The sequence below is a fragment of the Thunnus albacares genome, chromosome 7, assembly GCF_914725855.1.
Source record: "Thunnus albacares chromosome 7, fThuAlb1.1, whole genome shotgun sequence".
NCBI classification, from domain to species: Eukaryota; Metazoa; Chordata; class Actinopteri; order Scombriformes; family Scombridae; genus Thunnus; species Thunnus albacares.
In genome coordinates, this window is record NC_058112.1 from 15085881 (window position 1) to 15111990 (window position 26110).

The window sequence follows — 26110 nt, forward strand, 5'->3', positions numbered from 1 at the left end:
GCAGCATTATGTGTATTAGAAAGTACGATCATTTAAACACTCCTGATGTTATAATGGAGAGATTTTACTGGTAAAAACACTTTAAGGCAGCTACAATTTTTTCTCTTTTCATATGATTATGATTAAGTTATGTACTATACTTAAGTTTTCAGCCATTAAAGCTGCACTAATCAGTATTTTCATATTAACGGTAGGTGAAATAACAAAGTGTAATGTGAAAGGTGTCACTCTTAGTATTGAACTGCACTCCACAGCAGACAGTTTTCAACTGACTCTGGAGTTCCCCTCAGCTTTTTAGTATCTTTCAGTTCATTGTTTTAGTTTTATGGCACTCAACACCACTCTTATCACCCTCATTTTCAGCTGCAGCAAGAAGTGCAGCACCAGTGCTGGTGAAGTCATGCAGTTAACAGCTAAAAGCCCGATATTTCCCTCAGGAGCTGGTGGAGACCAAAACTGAGCTAGAAGGAGAGCTTATATTAGACTTACATTCATCAGGTGGCAAAAACCATGACTCCTAATGAATGCTTATGTTGCCCCGTGTCTGTTGCTGGATATGTAAATGAGCAACAGTTTGCTTACATGTTCATCATATCAACTTTATATGGTGTGGTATAGCATATGTATTTGCAGCTTGTTTTCCTGCACCCAAGTGGAAAAAAGCTAAAAGCTTAAAGTTTAATGAAAATACAATTTTGAAGTACGGTACTTGGGTATATCCATGAGATTTCATAGTTTCTCTTCAAATATAGTAGTTTTCCACCACATTACAGCTCCTTTGCAGATTAAGACTTCATTTGTTAAAAAAATACAAGCAGCTCTTCAAATAAGTGTTATAGGGGTTCCCAATGGTGCAAGGGATAGGGTGCCAATCATAAACCATGGTACATGTCCTCCCACATCTCTCACCTCATCTCCTGTCATATCTCTACAGTCGATAATGTAAATTAGGAGGTTCGGAATGAAAAGTTGACTATTATCGTGGGCATTGGATCAGAATGCATGGAAATAAAGCCAGGAAACTTCAGTCCACTGAATTTTTAAAATTGTACTTATGAACATAAAGTGAGAAAAAACAAACATGGGCTGTTGAATCTGAAAGAAAACAAATACAAGATTAAAACTTAACATAATAAGTCAAAGTAGTCTCACATGTCTATCTTAAAGAATAAAGATGAATGAAGTTCTCAGTTAAGCTAACACGGACATAGGATAAGGACTAAAGAGTAAGATAAATTCCTCTGAACCAGAACTGCCGCCCCATGCAAAGGTGACAGAGTGAATGAGAGGGAGTGCAGTCTTCACATAAGGAGTGATCAGGTGAACTTAATCAGGTAAATGAGGATTGACAAAGAAAGAAAACAAGAGCCAATTAGTGATGAGGAAAAGGAGAGGAAATGAAGTGAGGTAAAGGAAGTGAGGTAGGGTGAGGAAAGGAAGTGGAAAAATAGGGATCTTTACTACAAATAAAGCCTAAAGCCTACAAAAATACTAATAAGTATAAATAAATAAAATAACAGCCAGTATACAGTGATTAGACCAATAACATTAAAATACTGCTGTTGGGCGTTTTTACACTGTGTTGCTACTTTTATTCAAGCAAATAATTTAAATGTTGTTCAACTGACGATGACTACTATTACTATTTTTTATGTTAATGTCAGTATAGAAATTGTATAGTTATTATCACCAGTGGCACCAACACAGTAATACTAGTATTGTTATAATGATCTTAATTAGCCTGGTAGTCCTGAGCTGCCCAGTGTGATGTGTACAGTCTGGCAGAAGGAGGAGCTGACTTGAACAGATCTGATTGTCTCCAGTGGACAGTAAACATGTCCAGGCTGTGAGGTATCAGCAGTCTGGGGCCACATCTTCCTCCTCTCCATCCCTCCATCTCTCCAGGGAGCATCAGTGGAGCAGGTGCTCGCCCTCCTCCTCCTCCTCCTCCTCCTCCCTCCCCTCTCACACCCCGCCTCTCTCTCTCTCTCTCCCTCTCTCTCTCTCTCTCTCTCTCTCTCTCTCATACACACACACACACACACACACATACACACACACACAAACACAAGGATGCGCAAAAACCGAGGAATCTCTTGTCTTTGGTGAGGCGGTAAGTTGTCTATTTTCGGTTGTTTTAGTACAAAATGTCTCAGTGTGTGCTTTGCTGTAGCCTAAGGTTTTTCATGTACGCGTATCCACTGCTTTGAAAGTTAACATGAGGTTGAATTGTTGAATTATCACTTGCTTTTTGCTTGGATATCGTCTGTGGTGCCGAGAGGTGACTTTATCTGATGACCTTTAAACAAACAAACAAACAAAAAATCTTATTTCTATAAGAGCTTTACTTTGTCTGTAATAGTTAAAACTCTACCTACTCTTGTCTACTTTGTGGTTTTTTCATTTGCTGTGTTACAGCCATCATAGTTTCGTTTTGGTAATTGTGGGCAGTCACCAGATCTACTGTACGATCTCACATTGTAAATTGCATCTGTGTTTGTCCGCCTCAGACGGACTGTTGGAGGAAGTGAAATTCTATTTTTATTCGAGGCTATTTTTAGATGAACAGCAGGGCACTATAATACCTAAGGTGTGCTGTGTATGAATCAGTCGGCAATATGTAATCTAACGAGTTCAGCCTAACTGATAGTGTGAGGACAGCAGCACGAAACAACTTCTGGTTACCACTTTCTGAATAAGACGTCTTAAGCATGTGTGACAACGACTTACAGTGGAGCTAAAGCTTGTATTTAAAATGAAATGAAAGCACAAGCAAATACAATGACTTATTCGCCCCCAAGAGTATTTTTTTATGTAATGAATCTTCGTGAAGAGCACATTACATGCTCTAATGTTGAAGCTGGAATCCGTCACTTCCTGTTTATGCGGTGTTATCTGTGTGTCTTGACGCAGCTGGAGAAGGTGCGGCTTGTCAAGGTGTTTGCGGCTCCGAGTCTTTCTTGTCAAACTTGTCGCTGATCAAACACAGCTCCTGTTTGCTCCTGGCAAACTTAACGGACAGAAAGACAGACCTGAAACAACCCCAGTTCCCCTTGTGGTGGTTGTCACACAGCACCCATGGGAGTTAAGTTAGAGAAGTCGCTCTTTAATCCGGGACCTTTAACAGCGGCTGTATTGTTTGGCTGAGATAGATGCCGCTGGGCGCATTAGCAGCAGTCAAGCGGATCACGTCGCTTTTGTGTGTGTACACAGCTCGCAGGTGGAGTTCAACAAACACACACACACACACACACACACACACACACACACACACACACACACACACACACACACACACACACACACGGCTCCATGCGCCATGTGCTGCTCCTGACCTGCCGTGGACCAGCTGCTCAGCAGGGGTTACTGAGTAAACCTCCAATCTCTTTAATTACCCCCTTCTCATATAGATAGTGTAAACTCAGACTCCACTGCTCTCACACCCTTCATGGCTTCAGATTAACTTCACTGTCTTTATTTCTTTAAATTATAAAACCACATTACATTTATTAAGACTAATTAATTACTATAATATTTCTCTAGTAGTGTGTTGTTGGTACTCAGTAGTAAATCTCTACTTATTTGATTCTACTCAATGGCATTTTTGATCTCATCATTTGAGCTGCAACAAGTGGTCATAAATCAATCAGTAAATTGACAGCAACTCTTCTGATCACTGATTAATGGTTTATTAAGTAAAATCACCAAATATTCTCAGGTTTCAGCTTCTCCAAGTTGAGGATTTGCTGCTTTTCTCTGTTTTGTGTCTTTGTAATTTTAATATTCTCAGACTAGACTTTTGTATTGGCAACACAAGACATGTGAAGACGTCACTTTGGGACCTTGGAAACTGTGGTGGACATTTTTCTCTATTTTTCTGTAGACCAAAAGAAGTTATTAATTGAGGACATGGTTCATTCTTGACCCTGGAAAGAGAAGTTGAGAAAACAAACTCACCACAAGGAGTATTGAACAGGTATACGAGCTGACACCTAAGACACATGTGTTGACAGGCTGCTTTCTTCATTGCTCAGGTCTAATCTATAGCAATGATGTCTGAGGAAATAATCCATAAAAATCTGTAAACTTAATGTTCTCAGAGACCTGGCCAAACGGTATTGGCTAATCTCTGATTTCCTGCCCCAAATTTCACTTTTCAGTGTCTCAACACTAACATCATTGTTTAACACAATACTGTTTAGTACTACACCAATAGTTTACCTTAATTACACTTTGCCCTTTATACCTACCCAACACCTGCCTGACGGGCCCGTCTGTGTGCATCTGCTAGTCTGTGTGTCTTCATACACCTTTGTGCATTGAGAGTGTGTCTGCTGTGTGTTCTCCCCCCTCGTGTTTATTCAGATGGTTGAGGTCTAGCCACCGCGGTGTCGGCACCTGGTGAGCAGAGCCAGCCCGGGGCCAGAGAAGGAGGAACTGTAGCTGTCAACTGTCTGACACGACCCTCTGTATAAACCTCCACCACCTAGGCTGAACACACACACACACAAACACACACACAAAAACCTGCGGGCAAGAGTCAGACGCAGCCAGGCGCCAAAACAAACTGAGACAGAATAAGATTGGTTTGCCTCAGATTGTTTTATCTTTTTGCATCATCTCCGTATCAGAGAGGCGAGACGGAGCCACACGCTGCAGAAGAGATCGATGACACAGAGGGGAAAAACAGAAATGTAGCCGACGTGATGGGAGAGGCTGTCGAATGAGTGGTAGGAGACCGAAAAGGAGATACTGAGGAAATGACAAGGCAAAGAAACGATAACGCGGACAGATAAACAAAAGTCTAAGGGTCCTGAAGCAGCTGCTGTTTATATCTTCTTTCTGTATCTGACAGACGGTGACAAGATGCTCGTAGACAAGTGCACTGATTAGAGAAATGGAGAAGAGGTCACTGAAAGAGGAAAAGTGCCCCGCAGCCAGGAGGAGGTGGAAGTGAAGGCCCGAGTTTAAGGGAGGAGAAGAGAAAAGCTTTTCCGATCTTTCCGACTTTGCTGACAGCCCACATTTCTGAGCTAAGCTCTGGCGGTAATAATTTATAGACCTTTCACCAACATCTCCACTCTGTTATGACTGCACAGTAAACATGGCTCTGCTCTAGCGGACACACTGTTTAATATAAAACAGAATAATGACTGCTACACTTCCCATATTTTCTCCATTGTTTTTTTTCCCGCTGTGTGCTACTAATTCTCTGCTCCAGTGTGTCTTTCAGTATGCTTCCTATTTGTTTGTTTTTTTCTTCGCTGGAGGTGTTGGTTATTACAGTACGTGGTTTTTCTGCTCCATTTATCCCAGGACCATAAATGTGTGCTGGCTGTTTGGTCCCTAGGGGTCACATGCATACATTTTGTGACGCACAATACTCGAGTCCTGAGTCAGCTGATTGTATATATGCTTATCTTTGAATCTATTGTACAGGCACATATGTGTATGTTTGTTGATGTCATTGCTTATGTCATTTTTTCTGGCATTCGTGTTCATTTGTGTGGCTGCTTTTGTGTTTGTGAGCGTGTGAGACGCTGGAGCAGGAGAGCATGTGCGTTGTTTATGGATTGTAAGGAAGTGTTAAGTGTTTCTGTGAGCTGCAGAGTGACTGGAGCTAGTAAAGCCATTTAGCAGCCCCTGGAGTAACCCTGGAGACTGCTGTGTTGACGCCACTCTGACTGCTATTACAGACAAGTTTAGGAGGCTGTAAAACATTTGGCTACTTTTCCTCTCTCCCTCTCTTTCTTTCTTCCTTTGTGTGTGTGTGTGTGTGTGTGTGTGTGTGTGTGTGTGTGTGTGTGTGTCTGTCAGAGGAATTTGAAAAAGTCTGCCAGCTATTGTAACAGCAACAGTAGCTGGTGTAGCTATTAGAATCAGCTGTAGGAGTCCAAATAATAATGTCTTAAAACTTAAATGGAGCATATTTTGTTTACAGTCCGTCTGTGTGTGCTTGTGTGTTTGCGTGCACGCTCATTATTAGTCTAATGTTAGGTAACTGTTCATAAACACAAGTGAGATTAGTCAATGTAATGTCTGACTGTTCACACAGTAGCCGACACAGGAACACACACTCAGACATGCCAATGTGATGAGGGTTAATGAGTAGGTAGTGTGTTACAACCTCTCCTTCCATCCTAATGACCCATCCTCGCTTACACACACACACACACACACACACACACGTGTGCGTGCACATACACACACACAAATACTCACAGGCTGTTTTAATGAGCTGACGGAGCAGAGCAGGTCCCCCCCTGCTGTCCTCACAGTCCCCCTGTGTGGTTTGTGTTTTTCTGTTTTTGTGTGTGTGTGCGTGTGAGAGAGAGAGAGAGAGCGAAAGACAAAAAAAAGGTGTTAAAGACACAGGCCTCAACATGTCACATGTCACTTACGTCATGCTGAGCAAAGTGCGATCGAGTATGTGGGTGTGTGTTTGTGTGTGGATGAATGGAGTCACACGCGGATGTAATTTCCATTTTGGCAAAGCCAGTGGTAGCTTTATTTCTGGTGTTGGCTTATTTTTAGCCATGTTAGCGGCGTAGCTCTAGGGATGACATTGGTGATTGGTTATTCAGCCATTGGTCAGTGTCCGAAACATCGGTTCAGATGGAAATATCTCGAAAATTGGATGGATTGCAAAGAAATTTGGTACAGACATGCAGATGAATAGTGACTTTGGTGAACCCCTGCCTTTTTTATGAAGTGCAACCACAGACTGTATATATATATACTGAATATATGTGTATGTTTTAAATGCAGTCTATGAGGGCGACTAGCAGGTCCACCTGTTCAACATGTAGGTTCAATACAGCAACATTAAACTAATGATCAAAAACTGATAGCATCAGGTGTACTTTGAGAATAATGGTTGCTAACATGCCATGTTATATGTTAGCATTTTTGTAACATACTGTATGCATGTTAACATGCTGACATTAGCATCCTAACTAACTAACTTAAATGTTAGTGTGCTAACATTTGCATTCAGCTCAAAGCAAAGCTGAACAAAATACAGCTAGTCTGACAATATTTTATGTAAAACATATTTTCTCCTTGCATTTTTCTTACAAAGAGTGTTTCTGTAGTTGTGTTAACATTTATTAATCCCAAACAGCCAATATACTCATTGTCATTAGCTGTGTAGCTGCGACTATGTGTTTTATATGAGAGATCAGATTAATCTCAGGCAACTCAGTTCTTTCTGTTGTACATTTCCAGACTCCTTTCAGTTTCCTCTTGTCTCTGTCGTGAAATAGTCATGCAAATACAATGCAAATACAGCATTAACTCAAGTTGACACATTTTCAACTGTATCTTTGAGTCAACTTGTGCTTCCCAGAGTGAATTAGGGTCCCGCTCATTTCTTTCCATTTTGTATGCAGTCACGCCACCTTTAAGATTCACTTTGTATTCACATTCACCCGTCTGAACACACCTTTAGCTGTGGTTTGAGATTAATGCTGACACACTAAACGTTAGCATTTCTGAAGCGACATTAGCATTTTAGCATATTTTTAGCAATGTCATGTTGGCTTGTTTGTAACGTGATAGCTGTAGTCTATTTTTGCACACTAGCAGTAGCATTCACCTCAAAGCACAGCTCATGAATGAAAACTTGAGATTCTTTTTGGACAATCTGTCATCAAATATATTTGGTTGATTTTATTATAATTATGGGCATATACCATATTCATACATCAAAGTGGAAGGTACCAAACCCTCATTTACTTTGCTTAGAATTGATTTTATAAATTATTTTAAATCACTTAAATGTGTAACAAACAAGAACAAAAAAACATCTAAAATTATTAAGGCAATGTCTCAATATTTATTATTTTAAATGAGAGCAGCTGCTCTGGATGAAGATAATAATTTGGCTGATTATCTCTGAATTCATAAAAGGTTGGCAATATTGTACTAATGTATTACCCCCGCATATTTCTCTAATTTTTTTATTTATTTATTTATTCTTTGTGTTTTCCCTCTTGTCTGTCTTAGATTTACATGCGTGGCGTGTGCTCACATGCTGGTGTTATGTATGGCGTTTGTATATGTTCTTTGACCCCAACTTGAAATGTATGTTAAGCAGTTGTTCATAAAGTATTAAAAAAAGAACATGTAGCGTTATCAACAAGTTTTAACTAGGAAATAGAAATAAACACATGAATATTAATTTTACAAAAAGTTGACAATGTAGCTCTGACAAGCTAAGTCTGAGATGTAGGACTTCTAAAATGGCTGTTGTACAGAGCATAAACCCTCCTGAATTAGGGAAAAACATGGCATGTCCTTTGGCAAAACTCTCTGGCCAAACATACATTTTTTTGCCCGAGTAGTGATATGAATAGCAAAGTTGTCTCTCCATTTCTCCAGTGGTTTGTTTTCTGATGTGTAATGAGCATTGCAGCCTCATGGGGCTGCTAGCATGGCCTTTAGTCCTGTTTACTTATTCAGTCATCACTTTTAAAAGAAGAGTCCTAAAGGGAGTTAAATGTCTTAATTTGTATTTAGGACTGATGTGTGTTTCATCCTCCAACCTCCTGCTGTCTGTGGCAGGAAGGGTCAGAGGTGAAGGGTGAAAGGTCACTGTCAGAAAACTTCCCCTCCCCCACCTCATCCCTGTCCCAAACCAGACAGGACTGACTTGCAGAGAGACAGTGATGGATGGAGGGTTAACACCACCTTCTGCCACACACACACACACACACACACACACACACACACACACACACACACACACACACATACACACACACACACACACACCCACACACACACATAGCTCAAACCACACTCCCACCCTTCCCGTCATCACCCTAAACCCCCCTCCTCCTCCCCCTCCTCCTCCTCTTCTCCCTCCACCCCCCAACCACCACTACCGCCACCCTCCACCCTCCCAGGAGTGCGAGCCAATAGGGGGAAGGATGAAGAATGAAGAGAGAAAAGAAAACGACAAGAGAGCACAGTTTGAGGTGGAGAGAAGGGACAGCTAAGGAGAGAAAATGGAAAGATAAAAAAGAGTGACAGAGAAGGGGAGGAGGAGGAGGAGGTAGGATGGAGAGGGTGATAGATGGAGAGGGAGTGAAGGGGGGGGGCAGTGGATGGAGAGTAGGAGGAGGAGGAGGGGGAGGAGGACGAGGAGGAGGAGGGGGGAAGTGGATAGAAAAGAGGTCACGTGACCACGTAGCAGCTGCAAGGCTGAGAGGGAGAGAGAAAGAGTCTCACAGAGGAGCAGAAAGACGACGAGCAGGAGGAACAGTGAGCGGGAGGGTGAGTGTGTCTGTTTGCATGTTTGAATTATGTGCACATGCATATGTTAGTATGTGTGTTTGTGTTTGTGTGTGTGTGCGTGTGTGTATGAATGACATGGATAAATATCAGAGGAATAGCCTGTAAGAAAAGATTGTAGAAAGAAGGAAGAAAGAAAGCAAGAAACAGAGAGGAGATTATGTGTGTTGGCTTTTGTTAAATAAGCTCCAGTGTGCTGAGATAAACGAGAGAGAGGGAGAGAAAGAGAAAGAGAGAGAGAGAGAGGAGAGGAGAGACGGGAAGGAAAGAGTGAGTGAGTAGAGAAGAGGGAGGGAGGGAAAGAGTCGATAGAAACTGTCTTATCATCGCTCCCTTGACTGCTGGGCTCAGCAGAGACAGAGATATAGACACACACACACACACACACACACACACGGACACACACACACACAGACACACACACACACACACTCAGCCCTGTCAGGATCTGAGCTTTTACTCTCTTCATCTCTCTTTCCCTTTCTGTCTGTTTTATTTTCAAATTCAATTTGCTTTATTGGCATCATATGTACTGTAAATACATTTGCACTGCCAAAGAAAGAAAGAAAAATAGTGGCTAAAGAAAAGTGAAATAAATAGTGATTATATAAGAAAAGTATTTTGAACATCTTCTGATATATAAATACAGTCACATCAGGATCATGCTAATTGTAAATGTGTTAAAAATGTCAGTCAGCTGTAGGTTGACAGGTTATTTGTTTGTGTCCTAGCCAAACAGGAAAACAAGCTTTGAATCATCTGGCAGGGTCAGAAAGCCTGGAATAGCTTTTTCAAAATGTAATTATTATTTATTTATTGTAACTTTACTTTTTTTAAAAAATATTTTGGACACGCGTAGAGGAAATATCTTAACTTCCTCTACAAGATTTAATATAGTGACTTCTTCTGATCTGCACTTCATGGCCGCTCACTCTGTATTTCGTCAAGTTTTGGCTTTCATTCATTTTCACTCTCCCTCCCTTCACTCCCTCCTTCATATCTCGTCTTCTCACACTCTGTTTATCGCTCCACAGCTTCCTTCCTCTGCAGGGTTGCGCTCACATGTGGCGGGTCAAAGGTAGACTTCTAATCTGACATCTGTAAATGTGAGATTCATGACAGTTTCCAACCTTTAAAGTCTGACTGCCCCTTTACTTTTCTCTACTTTCACTTCTTTAAAATCATCAGTGCGTTTGAGAAGAACATTCAATAATATTGTTCAATGCGCACGTATGAATTTTTCATGAGTGCGCACTGCTTTGGTGGTTTGTTGTTTGTTCTGTTTGTTCCTTCCTGTGGTATTTGTGTGTGTGTGTGTGTGTTTGTGTGTGTGTGTGTGTGCGTGCGCTTGTGAGTGTGAGTGTGAAAGGTGGTTGTGTGTGTTACGTTGTGGTGGTAATGAGGTCATTGCTGTAGCAGGCAGGGGGGCTGCTGGCTAATTCCAGCTGTAATTAACATTAGTGGGTCAGTAAGAGGGTAGAGGGTGAAGACAAAGGTTACTCTAACCACGTTTGCTCTAAGTGTGTCCACTATTCAGTAGATTGTTGAGTTTCTGAGGCGTGTGCGTGTAGCTGTGTGCAGTTTATTTGTGTGTGTGTATATGCATGTGTCTGTGAGGGTGTAAAAACGCAGCAATACCTAATCAAGTTTGCATCTAGACACTCCCAAGATCCTAAGATGTGTTGGCTGGCCCCCTTGAGGAAATGGACACGTGTGCGCTCATGTGTGTGATTTGCTATTAGGGTCACTGCTCTATTTGACACAGCTCTACTCCCTCTACTCTCTAGTCTCTAGTGGAGCTGACCCGGGCGTATGCACTCACTATGATGTCCAGACACAAAGGCAGAAACACACACACATGTCCATTCTCTTTGAGGGAATGTGTGGGATGAGTTTCATTAATTCAAGATAAATAAGATACCAACTGTGCAAAAGTACAAAAATCTTAGTACAAAAAAGTAGAAGTGGTAATCCACTTCCTCAAACACTTTTTTTAACTGGTGTGTTTTATTGAGAGATATAAAATAATAAACTTCACAATATAATCTCTAGATATATCAAAGCTCCTCACTTCTTTCCTCATGCTCTCCTCTTCAGGTATGAACCATGAGTCCAATAAATCACCATCAATAGGAATGATCTCCACAGCAACGCGCACCACGGCTACTGTCAGTCCCCTCAGCCCACTAACCAATGGGAACGCAGTTGCCCAATCTGCAAACTCTGGATTTGCTGCTGCCCTGCGTAAACTGGCCAAACAGGCCGAGGATCCCAGAGGTGAGCGGTGATCTAACCTCCTTAAAAACCTCACAGGTCCAGCAGCTCCAGGCTCTGGAGAGCCAACATGGTCTTGAACACACACACACACTTACGCACACCTACAACAGTCTCCTGCTGTTGGTTTACCCAAACGCTCTGTCATCAAGTTTGTTCAACATCATTTTCAGTTTATTTGTCACCTCTGAACCACGAAACTTTTCCGTAAAAACATTTTACAGTTACACTTACACTGGTTACGCAAATGAGATAAAATGTGTTAATTAGCTTTAGAGGTGCTGGTATTTAGACTTTGTTACCCTTCGACAGAGTTAGGCTAACTGTTTCCCTCTTTCCAATCTTTATGCAAAGCTAAGCTAACTGTCTGCTGGCTCCAGATTCATATTTACTATAAAAATATGAGAGTGGTATCAATCTTATCATTGAACTCTCAGCAGGAAAGCAAATCATTTCCCGAAATGTTGAACTATTCCTTTAAGATGTGAACGAGGTATTGATGACTGAAAATTGGACAGTGTATTGCAACACAGTGCCAGTAACTGTGTAATGCAGATAATTTTACAGGCCATGGTTGTTTTTTTGTGGATTAATGTGAAACATTTTTCTGCCTGGTAGCTATTAGGTTGTGTGTGTGTGAGTGTGTGTTTGTGTGTGTTTGTGTGTGTCTTCACTCAGCTCATTGGTGTCCTAATGAAGGTGTTGGATAAGAGCTGACCTATCCTGACCTCTCCCTCTCTGTCTCTTCCTTCATTCGTTTCCATTCATCTCCTAATAATAAGAATCTAATTACAGCCAATTATAACAAGCTCTCTCTCTCTCTCTCTCTCTCTCTCTCTCTCTCTCTCCATCACTATCTCATTTTCTCCCTCTCGTTCTCTCCCTGTAGCTCTTTCTCTACCTACATGAGCTCATGCTTTGCCACTTTCTCTCCATCTCATTATTTCCTCCCTCTTACCCACTCTGAATGTGTTTGTGTTTTTCTGTGTGTGTGTGTGTGTGTGTGTGTGTGTGTGTGTGTGTGTGTGTGTGTGTGTGTGTGTGTGTGTGTGTGTACTGATTAATGAGTGTTACAGTAATAGAGTGACGGCAGTGTGAATGTTATGGACATCCACACGCATACTTTCTCCTCATCACATTTAACACGTTCCCCTTCACCATGTTACACCCCAGCTTCTTTTTAACACCTTCATTTATTACATCCTTCTTTCGTTCTCTCTATTTCTGATGTGTGTCTCTTTTTATCAACACGCACACACACTCACAATCGTCACACACAATCTTTCATCTTGTGCCTCTTTCCCCTAATCTCTTCTACCCACTGTATCTTTTTACGCTTTCTTTTATTTCTGTCATATTTCGCCAGAATGCTTTTCATCAAAATGATTGAATCACTGTTTACCTCTTTGTTGGCCGACACACAGACAAAAAAAGTTAGTTTTTCCTTTTTGTGCACCATCTGTATTATGTCACTGGGGGATTGTTTGATCCTGAAATCTTTTTAATCTGATCAGCTGTCTGATAGCTGCAGTTTATTCTTGCCTTTCCTGCTGTCATTCACACACTTCCTTCCCCTCCTCTCTTCAGGTTCTGCCCTCAGCGGTGAGTCGTCTCCTGTCTCTTCACCCGCCACCAGCCACAGCTCACCAGTCACCACCCCTAAGCGGGGCTCATTAGGGACCCTCCTGGGCCAGTCCAGGGGCCACGGTGTCCCCAGCACCCCTCCGGTAGTCACCATTGCGCCCACCAAGACCAGCAACGGCCTTTGGAGGGCCGACGGACGACAGGTAAGACACGTCGTCTATCAAACTGTCGTACCTGCTGGTGTTCCAGGCAAGTTTGAGACAAGACATCTGCTCTTCTCTGTCTGTGTATCTGTACTTTTTGTTCCCCTGTCTTGCTGGTTTCTCCTTTTTCTCATCACTCTCTCTCTCTTTCGTGCTTTCTCTTGGCACAGATGAGTCGTCTGTCTCTTTTTGCCTCCGTTATCTGTCCTGCTGCTGCTCCCTCTATTAAAGAAATAGTCTCAGTGCTTGTCAACATCAAACTGTCAAAACCAGCCATCCCTCCATCCCCCAACCCCCTCTTTCTTTTTCTGTCTTGTCTCATTCTTTCATTTTCATGCTTTCACCCCTCTGCCTCGCTCCCTCTTCCTCTCACTAATCAGTCCATGTCTTTTTCAGCAACACATGAGGGGTCTGTAAAGAAACACTGGAGGCTGTAGAGACTGGCACCTATTGTGTTCAGCTTCCTGCAGTGTTTCTGTGTGTGTGTGTGTGTGTGTGTGTACTGTATGCGTGTGCATACATGTGTGTGTGTGTACTTGACCCTTCACCACAAAAGGCTTAAGATGTGAAGAGGGACCTGTGTTAGTGTGTGTGTGTATGTGTGTGTGCGTGTCTGTGGATGTGTTTGCTTGTGGGTGTGTGAGTGAATTTAAGCTGGGGCGAGGAACCAGGCCCCTCACACAATGCAGGGGTTAGCCCCCACAGTAGCCACTTCCCCCTGGATCAGAGCTGCCTTTCTCCCCCTTCACAAAGACCACTCTGTGGCTCTGCCTGCCTGGGGCTCCCATTCAGACATTCAGAGAGAGAAAGGGAGGAGGGAGGGAGGCAGGAAAATAGAGAATAGGATGTTAAGAAAGGAGGGGAGGGCGAGTAAGAAAGAGCAGGAGAGCGACAGAGAGAGGAGAGAGGGCTCTAAAGCATTGCATAGATTCAGTATTTGTCCTGACTGGATGCAGCTTGTCTTAGAAGTCAGAGAAAGACAGAGCACAGGACAATATAAGCAAAAGACTGTTTGTGTTTGTATTGCTGCATCTGTTGAGGCCATCGGCTGTCTATGGGGTCATAGGTCAAGGAATTTGATGGCTGCTCTCCAGACCCTGAATGTGTTGTCCCCTTCTCATTTTGGACCAGTGGAGATTGCTGAATGATAAAGAGACAGACGGTTCATCACTGGTTTGAATCTACTTTCCATGTGACACATTCAAAACTATTCAAACGTATTCAAAGCGCAGATATTTTACTGCAAGTCAAGTGTTATACAAAACAAGGGTAGCAGATCGGGTGTTGCTGGGAGAGGTCATTTGTTTGTGGTTTGTCCTTGGTTAGTCTGACCTGTATCACCGTCTGTTGTTGTAGCAACAAGATTTTACACATTAGTAGGAATGTTAGTGTTTTTTTTTTTTTCTAATTAACATACTGTAGTCAAATGTTTCCTGGCTTTAGAATATACATCTTTAAACTGGAAAATCAGTGTCCATGAACACTGTTTCTTCTATGTTGTTTTGGCCCCAGCTTCACAAACAGTAGTGTAAAGACAGTGTTAAAAATTTTAAGATTAACTATTGGCAGTTTTACTTACCCTTCATGTATGTAATGGCATGTGACATATGAAGCAAACTGGGCCAAACAGTCACATGGTTTGAGTCCTTGCCAACTGTGCCACCAGGATAATATTATATTTTTATATGCAACTATTAGAAACATCCTTTTGTAATTTTTTTCCCATCACTGCTCTTGTCATGGTGGTGAATTTAGTATGAGCAATCAAGGATCAAATGCAACGTTGTGGCGACCAAATCCTCTGAGCTCCTAGAAAGTGAGAGAGTGATTGATGAAGGAGAGAACAGTTGGCCAGATATTAGGATCATCTTTCCACTTTGATCTTGACCTGTTATGACATATCAGACCCACTTTTCCACTCCGCTGAGCCTCTGGGTGCAGCTCGGAGGTTTTACCCAGTCGCTCCTTCCCATTTCCTGAGCATTCTTCTGCTCAGTTTCAATCTAGCACGCACTCAAACTCCATGCATCTACATAGTAATGCATTCTCTCACACTGCCTGTCTGTCTGTGTCACACTCAGGTTGAACCAGGCGTTCAGGGACTCAGTAGGGAGCGGCTGGGTGCTGAGAACACCCAGTCGCAGCAGGATAAGAGGACTCCCCCCATCCCTTCACCTCATCCCCTAGCTCACACCTTCGGCCTCACCCCCAGCTCCGTCATGCAAGACCCTCGAATACAGAGCCTGAGGTAAGTGCAGCAGACACTCATAGATGGAGTGTTTTATTTGTAAAAGAGTAAAGTAACATGTTATTTGATTATAATCTTCACACATGATACATATTTAGATTAAATGTATATTATATGATCCAATGTGTTCTGCAGTTTGCCTGGCCAGATGCATCCTGTGGTGCCTTCGGGTGCCGTCCCAGAGGAGTACTTGAGAGCGCTCCGGCCCTTTGCCGCCTCAGATGACCTCCGACTGACCTCTTTGCCCATGAGTCTCGACCCCGCTGCTGCTGCCCATGCTGCTGCCGCTGCTGCTTACTATCACCCTGCCTACCTGCACCACCCTCTTGCTTTACCCAGGTAACAGTTGCACCTAAACGTACTTTCAAGAATTCATATGCTAATTATGAAAAAGTTTCAAATAAATGTCTAATAGGATAAAATGATGAAGTGATGACATTTTATATCCAAAAGTCAAAGGTCAACCTCACTGTGACATCATAATGTTCTGCAAAAACACTTTTCTGGACATTATTCAACGCCATAACTCAGGAACAGAAGGGGAGGATTGTGACCATATTTCACGTTTGGTCGGATACTGAATTGATGACACTAATCTTGGTGTCCACCTTGAAACTGTGGTGATTGTTTAGATCTTCTGTGCTGCCGGGTTGAAGATGTGTGTGAAGTATCCACTTTTTAGAATTTGTAGTTTGTTTGTAGCAACATCCATATCTGAAGCACTGTCTACTGTCATGGCTACAAATTTGTGTTGTATCAGAATCAGCTTTATTGGCCAAACATGTGAACATATACAAGGAAAATACACTTAATACCTTTTATTAAATTCATTCAAAGTCTTCTCTACAAATATTATGAGTCTGGTTAGACATGGATGCAAACTGCAACTTGACTGGTTGGCAGAGGCATACAACCGCAAGGCAGTATTTCTAGCTTTTATGTAACATACAAATATTTCAGAGAGAATGAGGAGAAATATTTTATTTAGAGCTTTTCAGTCAGATCAAAAACCAAGAAATACATCAAAACACAACAAAACCCTATGTCCTGACACCCATACCCACCCATATTCACACCTAGAAAGAAGAACAAACTTTATGTTGCTTTATTCTTGTGTGTTAGCGTGCAGCTTTGAACAATGGTCAAATGAGCAACGCTTCTTTGGGACAATCCTGTAAATACTCTTCTTCCCCCTCTAACTTAACCAATTTCTCTAACTATAATTATCCCACAATCCTTAAAATACCATCATTTATCCTTTCACCTTCCAGACTTGACCTGTGCAGATAAAGTCTGACTGGTTTTCCTCTGTCTGTCTGTCACAGGATGGAGGAGTCTCTGTGTCTTTCTGCACTGCGCTCACAGTTTTACTCAGTGCCTGCGGGAGGCGCCTTCCCTCCTCTCCATCCCTCTGCCCTCCACTTGCACCTGCCTGGAGCCCGCTACCCTGGAGAACTAAACCACACAGCACTAGCCGAGAGGTAACATACACATACACATTCATATACACTTTCTTTCTTTCTTTTTTCTTTCTCTCTTTCTCTGTCTCTCTCTACACCTCTCTCCTCTCTCTCTCTCTCTATCTGCAGGGCTGTGTAATCTCTCTCTGCAGGGTAGGCACAGGTTGCTGAGTGTGTGATATTTTTAGCACACACCCCACAGTGCCTCCTATACACTCATCACACGCACTGCCCTTCACACACACACACACACACACACACACAATGCAGACACATACACATACATATGCAAGCCAGTGCATACGTAAGTCCCACATATACACATAGGGAAGTCTTTTTTACTTCCTTTGTGTCTCTCCATTTTCTGTCAGTACTTTGAGCTCTTTTATCAGTTTCACAATACATATATTGTTTCCCTGTGGCATAATGCATGGGGTGGGGGGGGGGTTGTTTTTGAAATGAATGGTATTTATCGTCTGGTTCTGTAATGGCTCCCGCGTATCTTGTAGGTTTGTTTGTGTGCTATTGATCGCTGGTGAATGTGCTCTGTTGTGTGTGTGTGTGTGCGTGTGTGTCCTTTTTCCTGTGGATACCTATTAAGTGTTCATCTGCTCTTGCTCAGTCATGCTGTGTATGGATTATTTTCCTCATGGTAAGTGGAGTGCGTGTGCGCAGATTTGTGTGTGTTTCTCTGAGTGTGTGTGTATGTTTCAGCAGCAAATGTTTGTGTGAGGTTCACCAGTGTTTGGTTAATATCTGCCTCATGTTGGGTGTTGCATCTCTCACCTTCTCCCCCTGTGTGTGTGTGTGTGTGTGTGTGTGTGTGTGTTTGTGTGTGTGTGCGTGTGTGTGTGTGTGTGTGCATACTTGTCAACCTCCCCCGCAGGCTACAGATGGAGAACGAGCTCCGCCAGCGAGAGAGAGAGCAAGAGCGTGAACGAGAGAAAGAAAGGGAGCGCGAGGCAGGGCTGGAACGAGAGCGAGAGCGGGAGCGGGAAAGAGAGAGGGAGGAGGAGAGAGAGAGAGAGCGGGAGAGGGAGCTGGACAGACAGAAGGAGAGGCAGAGGGAGAGACAGCAGCAGATGGTCAGAGCGGCGGAGAGCCACTACCTGGCTGAACTGCAGGCTCGGAGGGCAGCACCGGAGGATAGGGCCAGGCCAGGGGAGAGGCTGACCCCGAACAGACTTGGTACCTACACATGAACACACATATGCACTTGTATATATGTACACACTCACAGGCATATATTACTATTTCCAAAGGCTGAGAGAGAAACTAATAATTCTATTTGAATAGTTGTAATCTCTAGTAGTTTGAATTTTCAATAGCTGTCCAACACTTCCACAGTCAAATATTTTGACAAGCACTGGCCAGATTGCCATGAAATTTGGTATGCATATTTATGCTCCCCAAAGGACAATTACTTATGATTTTAGTGATCCCTTGACCTCTCCTCTAGTGCAAACATTATGCCAAAATTGCCATTTGTATACAAGAAATATTGAAATTTAATAAGCAGATTGAAATTGAATTGTAAATTAGCAAAATTGAATTTTTATTCTGTCCATGGGCTTTACTTCAGTTTCATTCCTCATGATACCTCATAATCTAATCTAAGTGAGACTATTGTGAAATATGTTGAGCACAGTCATGTTTCCTAAGTGATGAAAACTTTCTATCAGTATAAGATGTTGAATGGTGTCTAAACAAATCTGATGGATATTATGGAAAAGTTAAAAACCTTGATTTAAATGTCCTGTGGAGACAAATGTACTCCAACATAATGTCATCAACATAGCACTTAACACATCACATTGACATAACACATTTAATAACCAACTTTATTGTTTCTCCAGATAAACCCAAGGAGTCAGAACACCCAGGTTTCCCAGCCCCTAAACCCCTGCCCCTGCAGCCTGGCCATCACTCCTCCAGGGGCTCTATCCCACACCCAGTGCCCAGCCTGGTGCCCTCTCACCTGGGGAAGCATCATGCTGCAGCTACAGGGGGGATCCATGGAGCTCTAGCAGCTGCCATGATGACTCAGAGGACCAGTGAGGAGGCGTGGTTATCACGGCAGCGAGGCCAAGGACAGGAGAGGGAGGGTCCCATGGAGTTGGGCCTCAGGCCCCCTGGGAAAGGGGTGGAGCCACGGAGAGACAGCCACAGGTGAGAATGCCAAAGAAATTAGCTTTAGGAAATGATTTGTACTCTTTCTGCAATGTCACTCAGTCAGTGTAGGTAAAACCTTAAATGGATTTTGCTTCTATTTTCCTTAACAGAACCAATTCCATCCACCACAACCCAGGCAGCAAAGACATGCCCCCCTGCCTTGGTGCTCCACCTCCTCTTATCTCCCCTAAAGGTCCCCATCACCCTCCTGCTCCCCCGACTACACTGTGGAACCCGGCCTCCCTTGTCGACACCCCTGCAGATTCCCGTCGAAAATTAAACCCTCCTACGCCGCCAAGTCGACCGCCTCCGGGACTGACCAGAGCAGACAGACCCCACCTGACCTGGGGGGAGAAGATGGAAGAAGGAGGCAGGAGGAGAGCAGAAGGCCCAGAGAGGTACCCCTCACTGAGAGGAGCTAGTTTACAGGAGGCAGGCTTCTGGAACAAGGCTGAGCAGGACAGGGCCATCCAGAGCCTCTATCACCGCCATCACATCAATAACCTCCACCAGAGACCCCACGTGCCTCTGTCTATCCCTGGTAATTGCACTGACGTTGGGGGGAGATGCCAGACTGCCTCTCCGTCTCCAGTGAGGGAGCGAGAGAGTCAGGCACCCGACAGCATGCTGGTGTATGACGAAGTTCTCCAGCAGCACCGTCGACTGCTCAGCAAGCTGGACCTGGAGGAGAAGAGGAGGAGGGAGGCCATGGAGGGAGGTGAGCAATATGATGGAGAGGGATAAAGGCAAAGAGATATATGTAGATATACAGGATATAGATATTTGTAATATGAAAGGTAATTTCTTCTTTCTCTGCTCTTACCAGGTTATTACTATGACCTGAACGAGTCATATGATGAGAGCGACGAGGAGGAGGTGAAAGCCCATTTGAGGAGGGTGACAGAACAGCCCCCACTCAAACTGGACACATCCTCCGAGGTGCATGAATGCATGCATTCATCACATTTTATATGAACAATTTCAAAATGTTTTTTCTTTATTTTAGTGATATTAACCTGCCCAAATGTCTCTCCAAAGAAAGTGGATTTTCTGCGTATGTGTGGCCTCAGCACGCTGGCCCATCGCGATGAGCTTCTGGCGCGGAAGAGGAGGAAAAGGAGGAGGATGATGAGAGAGCGCAGCCCCTCTCCGTTGGCTGAACGGGGCAAGAAAAAGGCTTCTTCACCTTTAACACCTACAGCTCCCTTAACTACCCCATACACTGCCGAGCAGATGGACAGAGCCCCCGAACTGGAGGAGAAAAAAGACTTCCTCCTTATGTTCAATCTCTCCCATGTCAGCCCACAGCAGAGGAGAGGTAACGACCTGTTTAGTTACGTGTTACTCTGCTCTGTTCACAGCCGCTCTAGTGATTCCCTGTGGAAAAATACAACATTCAGTTTCTCTCTCTCATATTTCTTTTTATTTACCAAGGCTGTGGGAGGGGAGAGGAGAAAATAAAGTTAGGAAGAATCTGGAAAGGAGGTTGTAGCAGAATTCTCTACTTTCTCCAGCAAAGGATAGACAGATTATTAAACAAATGTGTTTTTATGTAGAAATGTAAGGCAAAAAAGTTAGAAATATTGGTGAAATATTTATATCTATTTTGGAATATACTTTTAAAAACATGCATATACAGTATATACTGTATGTGTTTATTGTTTCTTAGTTGCTTAGAGGGGCACTGGTGCATAATCAGCAGCTGATATGTGCTTTCTTTCAAATTTACCCTTAATTTTCTGTTGCCTGTAGCATTTTCTTATATGTTAACATTGCAAGTGAACCTAGTTTACTGTAAACTGTGGTAATCAGCTATTGATTAGAGTCATAAAATCTGGGTGGAAATCAGTTTTAACCGATCCACTCTTCTGAAAAATCTCAATATTTTTTAGGTGAAAACCAGTAAAAAAAAGAAAAAAGCCTTCATTAAACTTTGTAGCCATAGTTTTTGGTGTTGTTGCACTGGACATTACCTTGGATCAATTTACTGACCTTTTTCCATCAGTTCCTGGTGCCGATCAATTCTTTAAATCCACCATTTTTCAAGTATGAATGACAGGTGTTCTCATTCTGTCTTTTTCTTTGTAGATAAGGAGAGGACAGAAGAGCTACTGAGGGCCATTCAGAGGAAGACGGTGACGTTGGACACACTCAGATATAATTCTTTACCTCCATGTAGCAGTCCTCCTGCTCCCTCAACTGGTGAGACAGACACAGATACATACATACTGTATAGATACAGACACACATTCACATGTTGAAAATAGCAAAGAAACCCTCCTCCTAAGGAACTGTGCAAATTTCTTTGTAGGTGACTCCTCATCAGCCCCTCTGCCGTGTCAATCAAACGGACATCTTTACCCAGACTCTCCTAGCCCTTCCCCTCCATACTTACACAAACCTAAACATCTCCTCCACAATGACACGTTCAAGCCCTCCATGGACTCCCAGGTGGCCCGCATCCCTCCACCCTTGGCTCCCCATCATGAGAGAGCTGGATTCATGGAGACTCAGCCGAGCAGGAAGATCCAGGGCCTCCAGAATGGCGTTGTTGCTTCTCCTCAGAAAAAGGAGCCCAGTCCGGTGCAGAATGGACGGAATCGGCCCTGTGAGAGATTCACACCCGAGGCCTTTGCTCAGCACTTCCACCAGGCCGTGCTGCAGTCCACACATAACACACTGCAGAACAAAGGTTAGCCACTCACTTCCATAGGTTTTTACCCATTACGCTTGATTATAAATTGTACAATGACCATGTTCTGCCACCTAGTGGCGTGTACATGTACCTGCTAGCTGGTAAAATGTCTATCGGCTCCTTATGAGATGCTGAAAATGGCTGCAAAGACTGACGCTGTCTTTTTATCTCCCTCTTTTCTTCTAAGGAGTCTCAAATTGTGTCCCGGAGGCTGGCATGAAGGCTGACCACTCACTGCCTCACAACATCTCTCCACTGAAAAGTTCAAATCATAACTACGCCCCTCAGCATGCACACGTCAACGGTCATCACTTCCATTCCTCTCTAGCCAGCCGGGACACTCCAGCACCACGGGAAAACCTGTCTGATGACAAGGATGAAGACGAGTCTGGGCAGGAGGACGAGGATGAGGAGGAGGAGGAGGTGGAAGAGGCTCCAAAGAAATGGCAGGGTATTGAAGCAATTTTTGAGGCCTACCAGGAGTACGTGGATGGTGAGTCAATGTCAAGCCAGTTTTATCAGTAAAACTCGTGTTTATCTCATGGGGTTTAAAAGGACCTTTTCTTCAATCACAGAAATAAAATAATGAGATCATGTAATTTTGAGGGTTTTCTTCAAAGATAAATACAAGCTGTGGCTAAGAGGTTTGTTGCATATCATCCCCCCTCTTTCTCCCTTGGTTTCCTTTCATCTCTAACAACAGGAATAAAAATGCCCCAAAATAGTTGACTCAACTCCAGCCTGCCCCCAAAAGTTTTGTACTACATGAGAAAAATATGAAAGTGTAATACTTTTACAGATTAGGTGCTGTATCATACAAAACAAACAAGAGACACCGTACTGTATAATAATAAATAATAATAATAACAACACATTTGTACTGCACTTTTCATTCATAGTGAAACTCAAAGTGTCTCTTTTGGTTGCTGTTTATTCTTAGTTGAAGGAATTGTCATGGTGAGACTGATTAAAAATCTTCACATAACTCATATTCCTGTGTACGAAGCTCAGAGGGATGTACTGTGATATTTTCAGGTTAATTGTGGGAAATGTGGTATTATTATGGATATAATTTCCCCTCATCTAAGGTTTGTATGTATCTCTCTCTGTACAGAATGGAGTTTAGAGAGGCAGGTTCTTCACAGTCAGTGTAAAAGACTTGAAGCACAGAACTACAACCTGACCAGAACTGCAGAGCAGCTCTCTCTCACTATGGGGGTAAGTACCTCAGACCATATCTGCATGTCTGCCTCTTTGTTTTTTGCAGATGTACCTTAATCTTTTCGTGCCAGTGTTCCCCTGTTTTCAGTCAAATAAAACTCTGGATTTTGTAATGCGAATTGCATCCGTCCTTTATTTTTTAGGAGCTGGTGAGTCAGAGGCAGAAAGTGAGAGAGGAGAGAGAGAGACTGCAGGCCCAGCTCGAGCACTTCAGGAGGTGTTTGACACTACCTAACATTCACTGGGGCAGGGGGCACACGCCCAGGTGACCTCTGACGCTCTCTGATGGATTCACCTCTGACAGCGAAGGAACAGTAACAAGAACAAGACAGACTGCAGCCAGACCACTCTGCACTTAAAGCACTTGAAGGAGCCAATCCTTTTCTTGTTACCTTGCTGGTCAATCAGTTATGTTACCCGACTGGTTCCAGAGTCAGTTGATTATCTGCCATGTTTGCCATGGTAACCGTAATCCGTGGTGACCATGTAGTCTGGGCATTCCCACTCTTTCTCATTCTGCCCATGGATTGTAACACTGTGGAGGTGAAACAGCATCTTTGTCGGAGTAATGCTAACCATTCATGCGAGTCCCTGAGTTGGCTTTAAGGACTTTCCACCATTTAGCTCATGTCATATCAATTTTTACATCAACCGTATTGATCCACACTAATGAGATCTATCATTTGGCACAAATCTGTAGCCTCTCTGGACAGAAATGAGAAGAGATCAGGCGTGCCGTGGTCACTTGGATAATACTCAGAGAAAGAAAATTGAGTAAAGGAATCAAAGCACACCTCAGGCCTTAAACTTGATAGGATGCACTTGAAATGGAATTTGAGGGAATACTTGACCGTCCTCTGTGTGGTTTAATGTTGTAGTGTCTACTGAGTACTGTATCTGACAAATGAAGCAGTTTGTGTGCTACAGAGGATAGGAAACATCTAAAAGATATTATCTATATAATGGCAAATGGTATCAACAAAGTTTTTTGAGTTTTAATAAATTTTCCATCAGTAATGTCAGTTGTGATAGATGAAGAGATTTGTATGTTTTTATTGTTTTAACCATTTTGTGTGGGAAGCCATATGTTTTGTTTGAATCGCTGCTGGTCAGAATAAAAAATATTTAGAAAATGAAGGATGTTGGGACAGTATTTGAAAAATGTTACGTGATGTCAAAATGTTTGGAAGTGGACAAAGGTTAATTGAGGATAGAAGACAACATGGCAAATCACAAGATCATAAAGCTGTTGTCACCATTGTATGATGGTTTATCTCATACCATGAATTCCTCCACATGCCTATAAATGTTGATCAAACTTGAAGAGAATAAAAGTTGTAATTTCTGAAGGCCTTTTGCAACAATCTACATATGTTGTTAGATAATTGGCATCACTTGAGTGAGACTTAGAAGATTCTTATGGCATATTTTTTAAAATTATTCAAAATTATTCAATTCTGTCTCAGAATAATGACAAATCTAACAATATTGTTTCACTTGATACTCTTAGAGTACTTGAAATTCTCTACTTATGTCACCCAAGAACTACTTGTTTTTGGGTGACATAAACATCAGAATGACATTGTCTCTTGGTGGATAATAATAAAATATACTGTCTCTGGTCTTTTGATGAGATTTATTTTTGTTCAAGCCAGATAAAACAATGTCACAAATTCATAATTTCTGCCTCTTTTCCTCTGAACATTAAAATCCCAGGATCCCCCGTCTACAAGCTACAGTAGCAATCTCCCCAAATCACCTGTGTCACCTGTTCAGTCTCCTCTACAAACTTGCTGTGAAATCCTACATATTTGTTTCAATCAGTTGTTATGTAATGTATTATTTGGGCTGTATAATTGCGATGAATTATTTATTAACATATTGCTGTACATTCTGATGGAAATTTACATTAAAATATTTGTAAAATGTCTTATTGGTTATTGTCGTGTACCTGGGGGGGGAGAGAGAGTCTTTGTTAGTGATAAATATTTAACAGTGGTCTACGTTTGCATTTACTTAGTTTTAGATTAACAGCAACTTGATTGCGTGCAGCTAGGCTCATGAATATTAACAACTGAGTCTTCTGATGATTTGTTTCTGAGTAATTACTGAAAATTTTCTCTGATCGTGAACCTTTCTGTATTCATGCTGAATGAAGTTATTTGAAGACACACAGGTGATAAATGAAAATGTAAGAAACCCCAATTGTGTCAGACCATCCTAAAATAATGGAGTTCTTATCTATTAAGCAGGTATTCTGAGTTGGCATACAAATCATGACATCTGTAATTGTAATAGCTGAATATAATTGTAATTTTCTAGGACATGTGTCGTATATGTTCACACTACAGCAACAGCAAACTTCTACAGTGGACCTGGAGGTTATATTTGGAGGGCAGCATAAAAAAGAGAGAGTTATCCATGTTTTTAATACAAATCTTTGTAAGGTCTAAATTATACAGGTACACTGGGCTGGACATATGGTTTACAAAGCAAACCATTAAATGTGGTGTATTTGATGGTAAGCTTTAGAAAAAAATCATATTTCTGAAGAGCTACAATCTAGCCACATCATCTTAGTTCAACCAAGAGTTAAGGGATAAAAAACTGCAAAATTTGAATATAGTTTAATATTAAATATTGTACCATAAAATCTGATTAATTGATTTTGAATGCCATTATTTGGGTACCCTGGCGGCCTACAGGGGCCAAGACCCCAACCATGTGTCCAGACAGGAACTTTTATTGCATGTTGTTTCACCCTCTCATCTCTCCTCATCATTTCCTGTAAAATGGTAAATGGGCTGCACTTATATAGCGCTTTTCTGGTCTACAATAACAACAAATTCACCCACTGATGGCAGAGGCTGCCATGCAAGATGCCAACCTGCTCATCAGGAGCAATATAGTGCTTTTTATCCAAAGCACTTTACAGTACAATGTAAATAATTCACAC

At 42.4% G+C, this 26110-nt stretch overlaps 1 protein-coding gene across 6 annotated transcripts; it reads left to right on the top strand.

Moving 5' to 3' along the window:
- The first annotated feature begins 2036 nt into the window (after positions 1 to 2036).
- LOC122986126 (genetic suppressor element 1-like) lies at positions 2037 to 25084 on the top strand. Of its 6 annotated transcripts, XM_044357231.1 has the most exons (18): positions 2914 to 3220; positions 3884 to 3976; positions 4366 to 5046; positions 11395 to 11574; positions 13159 to 13358; positions 15440 to 15606; positions 15742 to 15945; positions 16932 to 17087; positions 17953 to 18254; positions 18923 to 19235; positions 19349 to 19956; positions 20065 to 20177; positions 20277 to 20556; positions 21327 to 21440; positions 21550 to 21930; positions 22121 to 22426; positions 23048 to 23151; positions 23298 to 25084. In XM_044357231.1, exons 4-18 carry the CDS (start codon positions 11397 to 11399, stop codon positions 23421 to 23423), a joined length of 3552 nt encoding a protein of 1183 aa, XP_044213166.1. In that variant the 5' UTR covers positions 2914 to 3220; positions 3884 to 3976; positions 4366 to 5046; positions 11395 to 11396; the 3' UTR covers positions 23424 to 25084. The 6 variants fall into 6 exon arrangements, with proteins under 6 accessions (XP_044213168.1, XP_044213163.1, XP_044213166.1 ...); XM_044357232.1 differs by lacking the exon at positions 4366 to 5046; XM_044357233.1 differs by lacking the exons at positions 2914 to 3220; positions 3884 to 3976; positions 4366 to 5046 and adding an exon at positions 2037 to 2113.
- Positions 25085 to 26110: the final 1026 nt, after the last annotated feature.

What these genes read in the sequence shown, in the direction of transcription:
- LOC122986126 (XM_044357228.1), top strand. Translation starts at nt 3,153, where the DNA reads ATGCCGCTGGGCGCATTAGCAGCAGTCAAGCGGATCACGTCGCTTTTG. An exon ending in ACAGGCCGAGGATCCCAGAG is followed by an intron (nt 11,575 to 13,158) that starts GTGAGCGGTGAT and finishes TCCTCTCTTCAG; the next exon opens with GTTCTGCCCTCAGCGGTGAG. An exon ending in CTACCAGGAGTACGTGGATG is followed by an intron (nt 22,427 to 23,047) that starts GTGAGTCAATGT and finishes CTCTCTGTACAG; the next exon opens with AATGGAGTTTAGAGAGGCAG.